This window comes from Gymnoscopelus braueri (genome assembly GCF_963280865.1).
Source record: "Gymnoscopelus braueri genome assembly, chromosome: 7".
NCBI classification, from domain to species: Eukaryota; Metazoa; Chordata; class Actinopteri; order Myctophiformes; family Myctophidae; genus Gymnoscopelus; species Gymnoscopelus braueri.
Window position 1 is genome coordinate 29,591,899 of NC_137608.1, and position 16,734 is coordinate 29,608,632.

Sequence of the window (16,734 nt, forward strand, 5' to 3'; positions counted from 1 at the left end):
ACTCGCGACCTATAAAAATGTGTCCGTGACCCGAAAATGGGTCCCGACCCACTGTTTGGGAAACACAGTAGGGTAGGCTACTGTAGTAGAGTAGGCTACACTACAGTCATCTACGCGCACAGCAGCAGTTCACCGACAATCCGTTGTCAGCTGATCTGCATTTGTTCACTAGGCCTAAACTCTAAACTTAGAAAGAAAACAAAACAAAAAGTAAGTAGGCTATTTTATATTTCTCCTGTTGAGAGATTGACTTTGTAGGCTACAAATAAAAACAAAAACAAAAAACATTTATTTGATTTCATTTATCTTATTTTTTTAAAACCGAATGCGGTCCTCCATATGATGCCAACGTAAAGAGGTGGATTTGAGAGGAGAGAGAGAGGGAGGAAGGCAGTTCACTGACTGGCTGCCCACAGTTCCACATAGAGACCGGCGGGGGAGTCACTGGCTCACTGGACAGAGACCCAGAGACCCGGGCACTTTGAATGATGGCTGGATGTTGTATCTCAGCGGAGGACAGAGAGAACCAGAGAATCAACGAGGAGATCGAGAAACAGCTGCGGAGAGACAAGAAGGATTCTCGCAGGGAACTGAAGCTGCTCCTGTTAGGTGAGCATCGCTGTTGACCGCACATGTACGACACGAAGTTAGTTGTCATGCTGTGTGTTTCATGCCCCTTTTTCAGTCATTAAACATGAGTTCGAATCAGTGTTGTTAAAAGTTGGCAGTGCAATGCCTCTTGCTTAGTGCTTACTTACAGGATAAAACTAGAAAAGTGAGCTCCTCATAGTGCAGATCTCCGCCAGTCTGGGTTGTCTACCCAAGGCTGTGATCAGTCCTGGTGTGCAACCATCAAGACACAGGTGGTGGCGGGAAATATAGTTTGTATGACAGAGACAAGCACAAGGAGAAGTTTGAATTAAATACATTTTAATTGGTGTTATATACTGAAATATGTAGGCTACACAAAGTTTGCTGTATCTCAGTTTAATAGGCTTAGTGCTTAATGAGAGTTCCAGTTTAGTAGACCTTGTATTGTGAATTTGTACTTCCATGTACTTACTAAATAAACTACATCAATCAATCAATCAATCAATGGGTAGAAGTGAATGCCTTTTGGAGGTGCTTGATGATTGGATAATTTGGATTGGACAAAATCTGTAATAGTAGCAAAAAGTGTGTTTTGAAGAAAGTGCAAAATAGAGGAAAATCTAGGTAGGCGTACATCATGGGCGTGGCCTATATGGGCAGTTGCATCATGATCCAAGGAATCCGCGGAAAATCATTTTGATTTTATGACCTACGGTTCAAGCGTTATAGGCCAAAAGGTAAAGCAGCCTGTTTTAAAACATGGGGTGGAGGTTCTTCTCCTACTGGGAATGTGAATGCAAAGTTTGACGCCAATCTGCCCAGCAGTGTCCAAAATTAGCTGTAGAAGAACACATGTACACAAGGACACACGTACACATGGCAATGTTTCCATTAACGGGTAACCTTAGTTAGGGTTAGGCTATTGACACTGTAAGGTCTACTTGGCAAACCCTTTTCTGCCAGTGGCATTGGAAACAACTCACCATAACAAGGCAGAAAGCACTATGGCAACGTCCCACTCCAGGAACACAGTCCACTGTCAAGTCTGTGGTCAGTGAGTGGTGTGTTTGAAAGCCATGACTAGCTGCTGCGGCTGTGTGTCATGCAAATCCCATGCAAATCCAGCCATGAGTAGGCTGTCATGTTAGACCTGTGGGGCTCTGCTGTCTCCATGAAACTCCTCGAAAGGGCTGTTCCCCCACCGACATTCAAATTAGGCTAATTTGAAACCAAACCCCACCCTGTTAGATTAAAATGTATTTGCAGCAAAAGTAATAGATACCTTTTGACACCTGGTAGCCTATACCATGTATGGCTATGAACATAAAATAATGAAAGTGACATTCAAATAAGTTTTATGTCCTTTCCTGATGGAGAGAGGAAATTATAGTGGTAATAATACCTATAGGATTCAAAACCCGGTCTGCTGCATGCACTTGGCCTTGTGAGATATTGGATTTAAGAGCTTCAGGCAGGGCTACTTAGTTCTCTAATGGACGTGGATAAATTATTCTGTCCCTGGTTGGTGGGGAAATGGGGAAGAGGGGGGCTATAATTGGTTGGACGCTATTCCACTAACAGCAAAGCTGAGGTTTTGTGTCCTGACGCTGCGGAAAAGCGCACAACTCGTCTCCATAGAATTTGCATCGAAACTCGTTGATCAATCAGAATGTGCCAGCGTTGTGATGCCCAATTGTAAATTGGGCATAATCCATTAGAAAAAACATTGATGGCGTAATGCTAAAACCTCTATGTCTGACCCTGATTAGCTCTCCTTTAGACAGATAACAAATAAATGCACATAGGCCAACTACTATCTATAGAAGAAGCAGTTCTCCTCATGTGGCTCAGACCCCCACAAATTCTGGCAGACAAAGTATCTGGATCACAGATAATCTCTACTCAATTCTCATGCTCTATTATGGACATTATTGAAGCTTTGCATAGTCAAAGTATTAACTATAGTAACTATAGCTCTCCCCTGCTCTTTCAAATCCAGACTCTACAAACTCTCTCACTTTAGACACTAACTTTGTTTGTCATACATTCATTGAGCCATGCCTTTCAAACATGATGGAAATATTGGTAAACAGGCAGTTGACCCATTATTTACATATAACATTCTCTCATGCAATCCTGTTTAGAACTGGGTTACAGCTACAAAAAAATTGTGCCATGGACCAGTAATCAGCCCTTCTGCCCTTGTGTAGCTATTTCATCCATCCATTCATCCATCCATTCATCCATTCATTCATTCATTCATTCATTCATTCATTCATTCATTCATTCATTCATTCATTCATTCATTCATTCTTCTTCTTCTTCTTGCCACATTGGATCCTCTGTTTCCATCTGTTTCTGTTCTCTGCATCTTCCTCATTCACTCCAGCCACCTGCCATGTCCTCTCTCACGCAACCACAAACCTATCCCATTTCCTCTTTGCCAACCTCTTCTTCTGCATGCTTTCCTGTACTCCCTCATTCCACCACCAGGCCTCCTTCTTTTCCTTCCTCTGCATGATCCAAAGACACCCCAAGTACTTTTCTTGGCCGTCTCTGACTTCTGCAGTAGTTGCCCAGTCATCTGGCAACTCTGCACTACCACCCAGTGCCTGTCTTAACTCCTCCCTGAACTCTATACACAAGATTCTTCCTTCTTCAACTCCCACCATATTGATTATTTTCCCTATCTTCACTCTCTTCCTCTGCTTGCACTCCAAAGTCATCCTACAGAGCATCATCTGGTGCTGCCTTGCTACGATTTCCCTTGCTATCACCTTGCAGTCCCTGATCTCTTTCAGCCTAGCCCTCCTAGGATATTGTCCACCACATGTGTGCACCTACCTCCACTCTTATACATCACCCTGTATTCTTCCATCCTTTGAAATAGCCAGGTGTTCCCAACTGCCATTTCCATCCTTTTTGTAAAATCCACCACTAGCTTCGTTTCTCTCCTCAACACCATATCTAGATTACCTACTCCTCATCACCTCTGTTCCCTTCACCTACATGTCATTGAGGACCGCTCCAATCACCCCTCTCTCTCCCTTGGGTGTCTTTCATCCAAATCACTCCAGAACTCTTCTTTGTCTTCCATTGCACACCCAACTTGTGGCGCATATGGATATGCACTGTGATAACATATCATCACACCTTCTTTGTCCAGCTTCATACTCATCACACCTTCAAAACACTGTTGGCATACTTTTCCTTTAGGATTATACCTACCCATTTCTTCTCCCGTCCACCCCATGGTAGAACCATTTGAACCCACCTCCGATACTCCTGGCCCTGCTCCCCGCCCTTCCGCCTGGTCCTTTTGACACACAGTACATCTACCTTCCTTATATTTCCATCATATCAGCTAGCTCTCTCCCCTTACCAGTCATAGTGCCAACATTTAATGTTCAGACTCACACCCCCACCCTCCTACCCTTCTTCCTCTCCTGCTGCCTCTGAATCTGCCTTCCTTCTCGCCTTCTCCTTAACCAATTAATAATGACTTAATTATTCATATTAAATGATTGACTTTGCGTTTGTATTATTCTGATTAGCAGCTAAGCGGTGGATATACATGTATGTCCATGTATGTCCATGTATTTACCATTGCCAGCTTGGCTGGCAATGGTAAATCTCACCAGCCTTGGAAAAGACAAAGTACAGTTCAGTATACTAGAACAGTAGAGATAGCTCAGCCCAAACAAGGATTATTTAACTCATGACCAAATGAACGCACCACTGGTTCACTGAGTCATGATTTGCTTGAAGAACAGCATTTACCTGCCGGTCTCATGCAAGCTCCTTCCATCTCCAAGAAACTTGACTTGTAAACAAGGTACATTCAAATGGGTTCACTTTGGGTACAGCTGGTTTGTGAAGACACTAAAGCATGCAAAACTCCTAGGAACCCAGTAAAAGTAATGACAACAGATTCACAGACACTGGGTTTACCATACTACACACAATGTATAATGCACACAATTAATTTTATATTGCTTTTATTCTATTGTATTTGTTCCCTCTGCTACCCCCCCCCCCCCCCATGACACACATTTACATCAATAGGACCACAATGGAAATAAGATTTATTGCTTTTTTGTGTTATCCTTTTGACTATTATGTGCAATTGTTTGTGCATAATTGTATGATTGTGTCAATAAAAAAGTAAATCAATCAATAAAACAATCAATCAATCAATCAAATACTATGATAGGCAGGCAGTGAGACAAATACACAGGTTATGGTGTATTTCTGATGCATTAATTTCACTTCACAAAATACATCTACATACACCCACTTTCCACACATTTAAAAAAAACTTTGAGACACCAAAATTTGTGCACACAGAGACTACTTAAAACTGATTTTCATTTATTACATGCATTGCCTAACTTATAACCAACCCTAACCTTAACCATCACATGCCTAACCATAACCATAACCATAACCATAACCATAACCATAACCATAACCATAACACATTCTACAACTATACCCAAACCCAAACCAAAGTCCTAACCATAAAACAGACTCTTGAACCTAGCAAACCAAATAGCCAAGAAACCAGAGAACAAGCTTAATGTGCTCACTTAATTGTCCTCATACTTGTGTACACAGTATAGATTAGATGTGTGTACAGTGTACACACACATAGGCACGCACGCACGCGAACGCGCGCACACACACACACACACACACACACACACACACACACACACACACACACACACACACACACACACACACACACACACACACACACACACACACACACACACACACACACACACACACACACACACACACACACACACTATGACTTCATATACAACACAGTGAACAAACATGCCCATTTGCTAAACAAATGGCTTTGGCTGGGTGCAGGCTGCTTGACAGAAAGAGGAACTGTTGCTGTATGGGAACTGGACAGAAAAGTAACGAGGAACAGTTAGTGTGTGTGTGTGTGGGTGTGGGTGAGGGTGGGTGTGGGTGGTTGTGTGTGTGTGTGTGTGTGAGTGTGTGGGGTGGGGGGTCTGCCAGCCACAATGCATGCCTACCTAGCATTCTGCTTATATGGTATGAAAAGTGTGCGTTACAAAAGGTTATTGATGAGAGGTGAGGAGTCATTAATTTTAGTAAGTTAGGGTTAAAGAATTATGGTTGGGTGAGGGTTAACCTCGCGTCACCAGACTTTCCACATTACATTACATTACAGTTATTTAGCAGACGCTTTTATCCAAAGCGACTTACAGTAAGTGCATTCAACATAGGTAGGGAACGAAAACTACTAATCACCAGAAGTCTTAAGTGCATTTTCTGCAAAAACAAGCAACCAAGAGTATACCTAGCGCTAAGGTAAAAGTGCAATATATCAGCTACTATCCTTAAACAGATGGAAGGAGGAGGAAAGCCTGGTATTTGTTCTAAAACTAGCCGTGTGATCCTGTTTAGAAAAAAGGGAGAACAAAATTGTGGTTCCGGAGGTTGGTTCCGGTTGGCGTCGCATTGTTTTTGTTGTTTTGGATTAGTAATTGAAGTCAATGGAAACATGGCCTCACATATAGCACTGTGCGAACCTATGTGTGTAAATGTGTACAAACAGAAACAATTGACACTAGACATCTAGACTACAGATCCTAACACAGAGCCCGCACTCACACATTCACACGACGGACAAACACACACCAGACACACAATTACTGTATAAAAACATGCTTGCATTCACTTGCAAGTGCGACACACCTTTTTCTACATGAAGTGCCGTGACACATTGTGAGCTTGTAGATCGGCTATTTTTCAAGCTCTTAATACTGTGCATATGAGCAGACAGTATAGGCAGCCAGGTAGGAGCATGCGCACACAAACAAATACACACATGCATAGATAGAAATACATTCATCTATTCGTGTTAGCCTTGCTCACACAACAAAACCCACATAATCTCTGTAACCATGTTTTGGAAAAGTAACATTACAGTATTGTTCTGTTCATACTTTACCAAAGCATCTTCATGGTAGGACTGTCGTAGTTCCTTTGTCCATTTACTAAATGTATGTATAGGGTTATGAGATTAATAATCTCATAACCCTATACATACATTAGGTAAATGTACAAAGGAATGATTAAATATATGGCATAGCTCTGAAAAAAAGAGTGATATGGAAGGATTTCTTCTTTAGATAGTCTTTCTCTGTGCCCCAACAAATTGATCTTCTGAACCAAGGAAATTATGTCTGTGTGGGCTCTCTCTGAAGCACTGAATAAATAAAGTCCTCATTTATTCATTTGTAACTCTGCAAAATGTAACAATTTTCACACTCACAGAGTTAAAGCTGCTATTGAATTTTCCTGTTCTACCCCTGATTTGAACCCGGGGATTTGAACCTGGGTTTCCTGCTCAAGTGCTGACATTTTTACCATTGAGCTAATAGAGCCTGCCTGCTTGCTCTGGGGAGAAATTTTATTTTGACCTTCAGGTCAGAATTCGTGTCAAACCAGAAACAGGATTGTGTCAAAGGTTGTGTCCAACCTAGACACAGGATCTAAATGTCTCAATAGAAGAACACGGAGATACAAAATAAATAAGCCTTGCAGAGCCGTGAGGCCCATACTATCTCCTGTTTCTGTAGCGTGAGGCAGCTTGATGTACAAGTACATCCCCTGGACATGACGCTAGTATGTCACAGAGACTTAACCCCAATCCAACCATTGATGCCATGTGCCAAGCAGGGAGGTATTGGGTCCCATTTTTCTTTGGTATGACCTGGGCCGGGGATCGAACCCTGACCTCCCAATCTCAGAGTGGACACTTGAACGGCATGGCCACTGAGCTGGTAAGAGAGACCAAATACAACCACCCCGATTGTATAAGTATAAGAAAGGATAGTATCAACATACTCTACCATACAGATTGGACAAATTAACGTATTATTCACTGAAAAATATTACATAATAGAGCTTTAAAATAACACTCAGGATTTCACACTGTGTTGTCTTGTTGCTCTTTATACCTCTTAGGTACTGGGGAGAGTGGGAAAAGTACTTTCATCAAACAGATGAGGATCATCCATGGAGGAGGATACACTGACGAGGACAAGAGAGGCTATGCTAAGCTGGTCTTCCAGAACATCTTCACCTCCATGCAGGTCATGATCCGAGCCATGGAGGCACTCAATATAGCCTTCGCTGATTCCCAAAACCAGGTACAGCTTAGAACAAAACTACAAAACCAAACTAAATATATACTGTACTTATCTTTGTGGCTAAGTAAGTGAAAGTTGGTGATCTAATTATCAATGATGAAAGAGGTAGATAGGAAGATACTACTAAATAAAAATAAAGTGTGCTGCAGCTTCCTTTTGGAATGCAGCACAAAATCTACACGAAAATGTTCTCTACACAGTTCTTAAACTATCTTAAATGAACATGTAGAGCATAAAGTATCGATTTTATATACATTTCCAGAAGCCACAACTGTGTGTGTGTGTGTGTGTGTGTGTGTGTGTGTGTGTGTGTGTGTGTGTGTGTGTGTGTGTGTGTGTGTGTGTGTGTGTGTGTGTGTGTGTGTGTGTGTGTGTGTGTGTGTGTGCCTGCCTGCCTGCCTGCCTGCCTGCATGCGTGTATGTGCTTCCAGAGCTATGCGGCCTCTGTGCTGGAGGTGGAATTAGACAAGGTAGATGAGATGGAGAAAGGTCTCGTAGAGGCCGTCAGGAGTCTGTGGATGGACACCGGGACACTGGAATGTTACGACCGACGCAGAGAGTACCAGCTCTCAGACTCCACCAAATAGTGAGCGTCACACAAGACTTAAGGGTTGACATAGTTCATTTTATGCAATATCATATCATATCATATCATATCATATCATATCATATCATATCATACATATGCATACTGTATATATAGTTAAGTATATTAACTCTATTGCATTTTAGTGTTCTTTTTATATATTTACAATGTATTTTATTGTTGCTTGTTCTATGTTTTCTGTGGGGACTGCAGGTGAAAATTTGCATTACTGCTAAATCCGGTGAATTTACATTACATTTTTATGTACTGTTCATTAACATGCATTGCCTCTCTAAATAAACGAAAAGCAAAGTGCACACGCCAAAATGGAAGATCTGCAAGCTCACATGCATCACGCTGCTAGCTTGTAGATCGGCTATTTTCAAGTCCAGAGTTTCAAATACAACATAAATCCGGCTTTACTGTAACTATCAAATGTCAAAATGTGAGCAAAATGGAGAGGAATTCTTTTTCCATATCTGCATCAGACACTGGCAACTCATGCACTCAGCTGACAACTACTACCCGCAGCTGAATTCCATGCAAGGCAGGCGTTAACCAAATCTCCTGTCAGCATCGAGTATTGTTAGCGGAAACCGTCACCGTAGATGATGTGGGGGTGTTATCAATATTCCATTGACAATGTGCAATTTTGACAGCCTTATCTAACAGACAAACAAACAAACAAACAAACAAACAAACAAATAAATAAATAATAACTTTATTTGCATAGCATTTTTCACACGAACATGCAGCTCAAAGTACATCACATTAAAGAGAAAGAAAAAATCAGGAAACAGATTAAAAGGAAGCCAAAAAAAAACCATATACATTTCTCTCTTCTCCATCTGCTTATTTTCTCTGTTATTTTTCAGTTATCTTACCGATCTGGACCGTATTGCAGAACCTTCTTATCTGCCTGACCTGCAGGATATCCTTCGGGTCCGAGTTCCCACTACTGGCATCATAGAATACCCCTTTGACATGGAGAATGTCATCTTCAGGTGTGATAGTGATACAGTACATGACACAAATATCAGTTCTACTACCGGAATCATGAATTAAAATAGAGAACATTGTCTTAAGGGAAGAAGAGGACACATCAATTCTCATCTGTATTGCGGATCAGGCACAGTAGCATAGTTACCGGAGTTGTACTGTATATTTTGGAAGACAAAGTCTGATATTGAGCATCGAGCTCTTCTACCCACAACTGGCTGAAGCACATTGGACTTTTAATTGTGATTTTACACAAAATAATAAACCCAGTCTGTCAATTTCAATAGAAACTCAGGTGGGAATGAGGCTTTCTGTTTGTCTAGAAGGTAGTGACTTAAGGCAAATAGCGCCTTCTGGTGGTTAATATTTGTATACAAACTTTCTACATGCATAGTGACAAGGAAATGCAGAATGAATATCAGTCACACATCCTATTCAACACATCAGTGGTGTCCTCAATAAAGGCGGGAAGTTTTCATAAAGGAATCAATACATTTTGATGCTCATGGGGGTACCTGAGCCAATTATCTTTCAGCACCCCCCCCCCCTACAGTATTTACAAGATATTTGTTGGCATGTATAAAAAAAGGACTGGGGTCTCCGTTACGGTCATATAGGAGGGACCTTATAGGCTGAGGGGCCCACGTATTTGAGCGTTAACCTACAGTATATACATTTTAATTAAATGTTGTTGAACCTCACGGCCCAGGGCTGTCCAAGAGCCCCTGGTAGTCAAGGGCCCTTGGGCACTGGCCCCATTGGCCCGGTCTATAATCCATCCATGCCTACAACTAGGCTACACAAATGTGAATATTTGGCCCAACAACCAACTCATTGTTAGTACATTAATAAAGGAGGAATTCGGAAATTAGGAACATTTGCATTTAGAATAATGTATTCAGATCAGATATATATAAAAGAAATAACAGCGTTGCAGAACCAATGCAAATACTTTAGGGTGGTGATACTGGGATGGGATTGGTTTTCAAAGCAGTGGGCGTAGGTTTGTTAGCGCTAGTTTTTTCGCCGCTGTCCAAGCTCATTCAATTCATTTAGATTTCCCCAGATGTATCAGTCAGTAGGTGGAGATCACTGATTGTTTGGCCACGTGAGACTAGTAAACAAAAAACAAAAACAAATTCATTATGATTGATACATCCCTCATCAAGCACCTCTCTCAGTAGCATCAATTGATGCTACAGTTTAAACAGTTTTTTTTTCAAGTTCAGTAAAGGTGACGAGCCCACAGAGCAAAGGACCAACAATGACAATATATGGACTTATATCATTGCCAGGTGTTAATATCAATACAGCGTTCTAATAGGTTCAACGTCTCTTAAACATGTAACATTGTGCCACAGGTTGAAAATATTTTTTTTGTGTTAGAGTTTAATCTAACGCACATACGCTAATATGAACTTTGGTCTTGTTTTGAATCTTTTGATTGGCTTTTGTCATGACAGGATGGTGGATGTGGGGGGTCAGAGGTCAGAAAGGAGGAAGTGGATTCACTGCTTTGAGAATGTCACCTCCATCATCTTCCTAGTGGCGCTCAGCGAGTACGACCAAGTGCTGGCCGAGTGTGACAACGAGGTACGGATTTCGAGAAATACGTTGGTCTTAATCAGTGGTTCTCAAAGTGTAGTCCGGGGACCCCCAAGGGTCCTTAACCCATTTAGACCTGAGGCCGATTTTAAAAACGCTTTTCAGAAAATCTATCAAAAATATGAACAAAATTCTGTTGCTATATACTTAGCAAAATCTAAAATGACACAGATTCTTTCCCGGTTTGAAAGGTATAACAACGTATAGACTTTCCCGGTCTTAATGGGTTAAGGAGGTTCCAGGTGGTCCCCAGCAAAATTAGTTAATATAGCATCAAACTTTAGTTTAACCACTTTAACACGATTAACATCAGCTTAAATACAAGCGTGTGGGTCGTGAGCTTGTAGATCTGCTATTTTCAAATCAATGAAAGCTATTGTGAATCTATTGTGAATCTGTGATGTGTATCCCTTCCAGAACCGTATGGAGGAGAGCAAGGCTCTGTTTAAGACTATCATCACTTACCCGTGGTTCAAAAGCTCCTCTGTCATCCTCTTTCTCAACAAGACTGACGTACTTAATGAGAAGATCATACACTCTCACATAGCCGACTACTTCCCAGAATTCACAGGTTTGTTTGTGTGAATGAGGCGATTGTACGCTTGCAAACAATAACTACTAGAGTGTGTGACTTATGGTGGAGCCATTTGCTTACCTAAACAGATACAGGAATGTGTGTTTGTGAGCATCCAGTTTGTGGCATTGAACTAATACTTGCTAGCGGGGCAACTTATATACATAAAAGATATGTTATGTACAATGGTTATGTTTATTATTGCAGTGTTGTTGCTACACATTAAATGCACATAAAAAAGCTGTTCCAACATGCACATTTTGGTGACATATTCTATCTTGTGCCATTTATACGTAAATAGTCTCTTAAAAGCACTGGTTCCCAAACACTGGGTTTGGACCCATTTGTGGGTCCACTTGCTAGTAAATATCCCTTAATTTTGTGTTTCCTACAGTTTCCTTTGATTTTCTTTCTTTTTTTTAAAGCAGAAAAATCTAAAATCTTCATGAATTAAAAACAAACCTTGATAAATGTTCTAAACGTAATAAATCACAGCTTGTAGATCGGCTATTTTCATTAGTTTCGGTCCCAGGGAGACATCACATTTTTCTATTGGGTCTCGAGCTAAAAGGTTTGGGAACCACTGTCTTAAAGTAATGAACATTTTCCAGGGGATTGTGTTTTGTACTGTAGTGTAATAGCAGACATATGTTAGGTTAGCTTTCATGTTGTAGTCTGCACACTGGAAAGATGTTTGACATGAGGTCATCATATCGTTGCTGTCCAAGTAGAAACCTATATATTTTATATTTTTTTTCTTTCATAAATGAATGCCTTACTTCGTAGTTGGACAATGTTGAGTAAAATTTGCAAAGTAACGGCTCTAGTCTGGACATACAAGTTTTCTCCCTGACAGCAACAATAACCAGTCTGTGTGAGAGAATGAGTCCACTGACAGTTGATTGGATTGAAGGTGAGTTAATGCCAGCCCTGATTTTTCAGGTCCGCAGAAGGATGCTAAAGCAGCGCAGGAGTTCATCCTGAAGATGTACCAGGAACAAAACCCAGACAAGGATAGGAAATGCTACCCCCACTTCACCTGCGCCACGGATACAGAGAACATCCGCTTTGTCTTTGTAGCTGTCAAAGACACCATTCTGCAGCATAATCTTAAAGAGTTCAACCTGGTGTAAAGAGGAACAAGTGACAGACACGAAAGGAGCTAAGAGGAGAGGTGTGGAATTAGGTGAGGGAAAAAAGGATCAGGAAGCACCAGCAGGGGGTTAGAATAGAAAGGCTGCATTTATAGACAATAAAACAAATGCTCACTTTGTCTTTCTATGACGGTTTAAACACAAGACAGTCTGATTTCAAGTGCTTTCTTAGTGTTTAGCCTGATAAGTGTGTTCTTTGACAGGCAGACCCAAACTATTGATTCTCTGTACAGGTTGCTGTGTTTGATAGAAGTCCCTAGATCTGTACTGTATGTTACTTTAGACTAAACATGTAAGACAAGGTAGGCCTACTTATCATGTCAAAGATGCACCTTCCACAGTTTACATAATTTATCATATAACTATGGTGTGTTACATATTTTATCTATCTTTTTACAAAATGTACTGAAATAAAAGAAATCTGACTTTTCCCAAAAGATTAAGAGAGTCCAACTATATCTTAATGACATTTGAGAATTGCTGGTTTTCTTATCCTTTATTTTTCTTTTCATATTTGATGGTGTAGAAAATGAGAGAGAAGACAAAATGACACAGCATAGCATGTATCCAAGCCATGTGCACGATTAACCAAAGACAACATTATTTGAAACTTATTGTTTTAGCTGTAAATAGAAAATCTTACTGTATTTTCAACTGAGTTTTGCTACTGAAAAAGCTTTAGTTGCTTCTAATGTCGAGGGTTTATTTCCCCCCAGGTTGAAATGTCTACACTGTTCTCAAGAAATTAAAAATAAAATGTAAATTAGATTTCAATAAATTATAGTTGTTTGAAAAACGTGTTTTCATTTGTAAAGCACTAAGGGCAAAACATGAATACATAGTGCATATACATACATTTCTAGCTAAACAAACATACAATAAAACATGTAGAGTATATATTTTATTTTTTTCTAAAAATGGCACGATGCGATTATGTAAATTCACAAAAAAATAAATTGTTGACAGAAGCAACAGCAATATTTAGTTACATTAATTGCAGCGAACCCAACACCAAAGCAAACCTTTAAAATAAGTTAAAGAACACAGCTGATGGTAATAATAGTTGTAGTGGTATAAAAACATAAAAATCACCAAGTTACAATCTGCAATTTCATAGACTACATTGTAAGGATGTATATACTGTATCTTTATCTATATACACACATAGGATTATTTGAGATCAATAATCAGATTGATAAGCATTGTATATGCACAGTATAAAAATAGCATGCATCTCTAAACCTCACACTAATCTTATATTGCAGAAACTTAGAAAAACAGCAAAGGTTTGATGAAAAATTTGACATCTTCTACATGTGTTATGAATTCATACTCTCCCTCGTTGGTGAACAAAATATTTCCCTTTTAAATAATCTAAGAACATAAACAGTGAACATTAATGTCATTAAAGGCATTAACAGTGTTAAAATATAAATGTGATTTGGCCGTGTTCAATGTACCTTTTCAAACATACTGTATTTTGAACGTGAACGTGGTACGTGAATGCAATGAGATGGAGAGAGTAGCTTCTACAGTACACTAGAGTTAAATATTACCTGAAATATCTTTAAAATAAGTTTGAATAAGATTCAAAACTTTATGTTTGTTTCTAGAATAGCAGGTGTCACAGCAATCAGAAGATCATGTTAGTTTGAATTGTGTGGCACATAAAGAAACAAGCTTCAATGTAGTAGTTCAAAATTGACAAGAGTTGCTATCTTAGACTGTATGGAGTACTGTATACTCCTTTATAGCACTCCTAACTCAATACTCAGGCATGCACACACCTGCAAACGCACTAACACACACACTCGGACACGCACCCACTCACTCTTTTGCACGCAGTCTTTAACAGTCAGAATATAGTGTCTACCACTGGTCATTGCAGGTAATGCAGATAAAAAAAACTGGCATGCAGCAAAGAATAAAGGCACTGGCACACAGGGCTTGTGTGTGTGTTTGTGTGTGTGTGAGAGTGTGTGTGTGCGCCCGCATGTGTGTGGCCTTTCATTTCTTGGTTTGTTGCTCATTTCTATCGGTCAGCATTTGGGTAAACTCTCCCTTGCTTCCTCCAACATACCAAGAACCCACTGGAAGCAGAAAAAACACACCACAAACAATAGTTATATAGATAATATATAGTAATATAACCACGAACACAATAGTTCTTAAACTTTTTCATATCATGACCATCCAAATTAATATACAATTTGCCACAGGCCCCACATCTGAACATATTTTGACCCAGGGACCCCCATACAAGATTTGTGTTGCTAAAATGTTAAGAAAATTATGAAGACCTTTTGAAAATAGTAGATCTACAAGCTTACGATGCAATGTGAGCTTGTAGATCTGCCATTTTCACATAGCCGATGAATATAGGATTAAAGTGGTTAAACTGATTTTGATGCTATATTAACTTATGTTGCTGGGGACCCACTGGAACCCCCTAAGGACCCCTGGGGTCCCGGCTTTGAGAACCACTGCTCTAACAGAAGTTGGTCTCAATCATTTACCAATATACATGACCTAATGTAACCAGCCATGGTTATGTACTGTAACTGTGTACATAACCAGTACAATGGCAGGGCCTGTGAAGTTCTGAAATGGCACATCTGTAGTTTATTGTTTAATGAATGGATCCCCATTAGCTGACGCCGAGGCGACAGCTAGTCTTCCTGGGGTCCATATACATATGTAAGATGCATACAAATATAAAACATGAAAAATACATAATTACATTACATTATACAAAAATTAAATACAACATAAGATTAAGATTCCGGTCATGTGGTCTGCTGCAACGAGTGTGTCTTTAAAGCTATCTTGAATGATAATTTATTTTGTATAAGATGAATGTGAGATGGTAAGAAGTTCCAGAATGATATAGCTCTATAAATAACTGTGTTTGAGGAGATCAGGAAGTGTTAAATGGCCACGGCTGGCATTCCTGGTGTAATAACAGTGCGTTTTATTTGAATAACTGTTTGCAAAAATAATCTGGTGTTTGATTTAAAATAATGTTCCTGAAGAACATAAGGAGGAGTGATTCAAGGAATGAGGTTAAGTGCTCATACTGTATGTCATTCAGAATGTTAAATGGGCATCTCATCAGATATTGTGTTGTTGGTAGGTTTCCAACAACATGACACATCCATTTAAATAGGAATCCAAAAATTGAAACAATTAATAATCAAATTAATCATCTTGATACAACAGATTCACTACCTACATACAGTACATACCTTTGCTAAGTCCGCCGTTTTGAAATTAATGATCTTGCCAAACTCTTTGGGATGGAAAACCGATTTGACTCTCTCCTGTGAAACACAATGACAGAGCTGGTTAAGCACAATAATCATCATTTTGAGCAAAGAAAATAAATCGGAAAAGGCTAAATTGGGATACTGATTTAGGGCATTCTTCTAATTTGCACAGTGCAAAGTTAAGAATTGAATGGACCAAGTGAAAGTGATCCCAGTCCTGAACAGTGGTTTTTAATGGTTGCAAGATTGGGAACATGTAGGTTTCAGGTTTGGGAAAAAAGGCCGATCACTGGAATAATAAACTAGGTCCGTAATAGTTTTGACGATAGTGGCTGCAGCTATAGCTGCTGCCTTACCAATGCAAAGATTCAGGCTATTAAATGGCACCAAAGCCATGTCTGCAATATACAGTAGAGCATGTTTACTCTACAACGCACAGTGGTAATGTTGCTTACCAACATACTGCAAAATGGTACATTATCTTTTATTCACAACAAATTACCGTAATTTTCGCACTATAAGCCGCACCTGAATATAAGCCGCAGCAGCTAAATTGAATGATTTGTACATATATAAGCCGCACTGGACTATAAGCCACGGGTGTAAAATCCATAGATTTAGGAGGTCCCCTAGTGGCCGTTAGCTGTAAAAATCCATAGATAAGCCGCACCGTTATATAAGCCGCAGGGTCGAAAAATTGGAAAAAAGTCGCGGCTTATAGTCCGAAATTTACGGATTTTAAATTGTGGGTCCATCA

The 16,734-nt window shown here is 39.9% G+C and overlaps 2 protein-coding genes across 2 annotated transcripts in view; one reads left to right on the forward strand and one right to left on the reverse strand.

Moving 5' to 3' along the window:
• Positions 1 to 128: 128 nt before the first annotated feature.
• On the forward strand, positions 129 to 13,441 carry gna14a (guanine nucleotide binding protein (G protein), alpha 14a). Its single transcript, XM_080433913.1, has 7 exons — positions 129 to 609; positions 7,609 to 7,793; positions 8,225 to 8,379; positions 9,255 to 9,383; positions 10,842 to 10,971; positions 11,401 to 11,554; positions 12,500 to 13,441. Exons 1-7 carry the CDS (start codon positions 486 to 488, stop codon positions 12,688 to 12,690), a joined length of 1,068 nt encoding a protein of 355 aa, XP_080290039.1. The 5' UTR covers positions 129 to 485; the 3' UTR covers positions 12,691 to 13,441.
• A 158-nt stretch (positions 13,442 to 13,599) lies between these two features.
• LOC308088981 (intermembrane lipid transfer protein VPS13A-like) overlaps positions 13,600 to 16,734 on the reverse strand; it is a 66,149-nt gene continuing 63,014 nt past the window's right edge. The window contains exons 73-74 of the mRNA XM_080433562.1: positions 15,957 to 16,031; positions 13,600 to 14,801 (exon numbers count right to left, since the gene is read on the reverse strand). Of these exons, the coding sequence (XP_080289688.1) occupies positions 14,751 to 14,801; positions 15,957 to 16,031 (126 nt within the window). The 3' untranslated portion in view covers positions 13,600 to 14,750. The remainder of the gene's footprint in view (positions 14,802 to 15,956; positions 16,032 to 16,734) is intronic.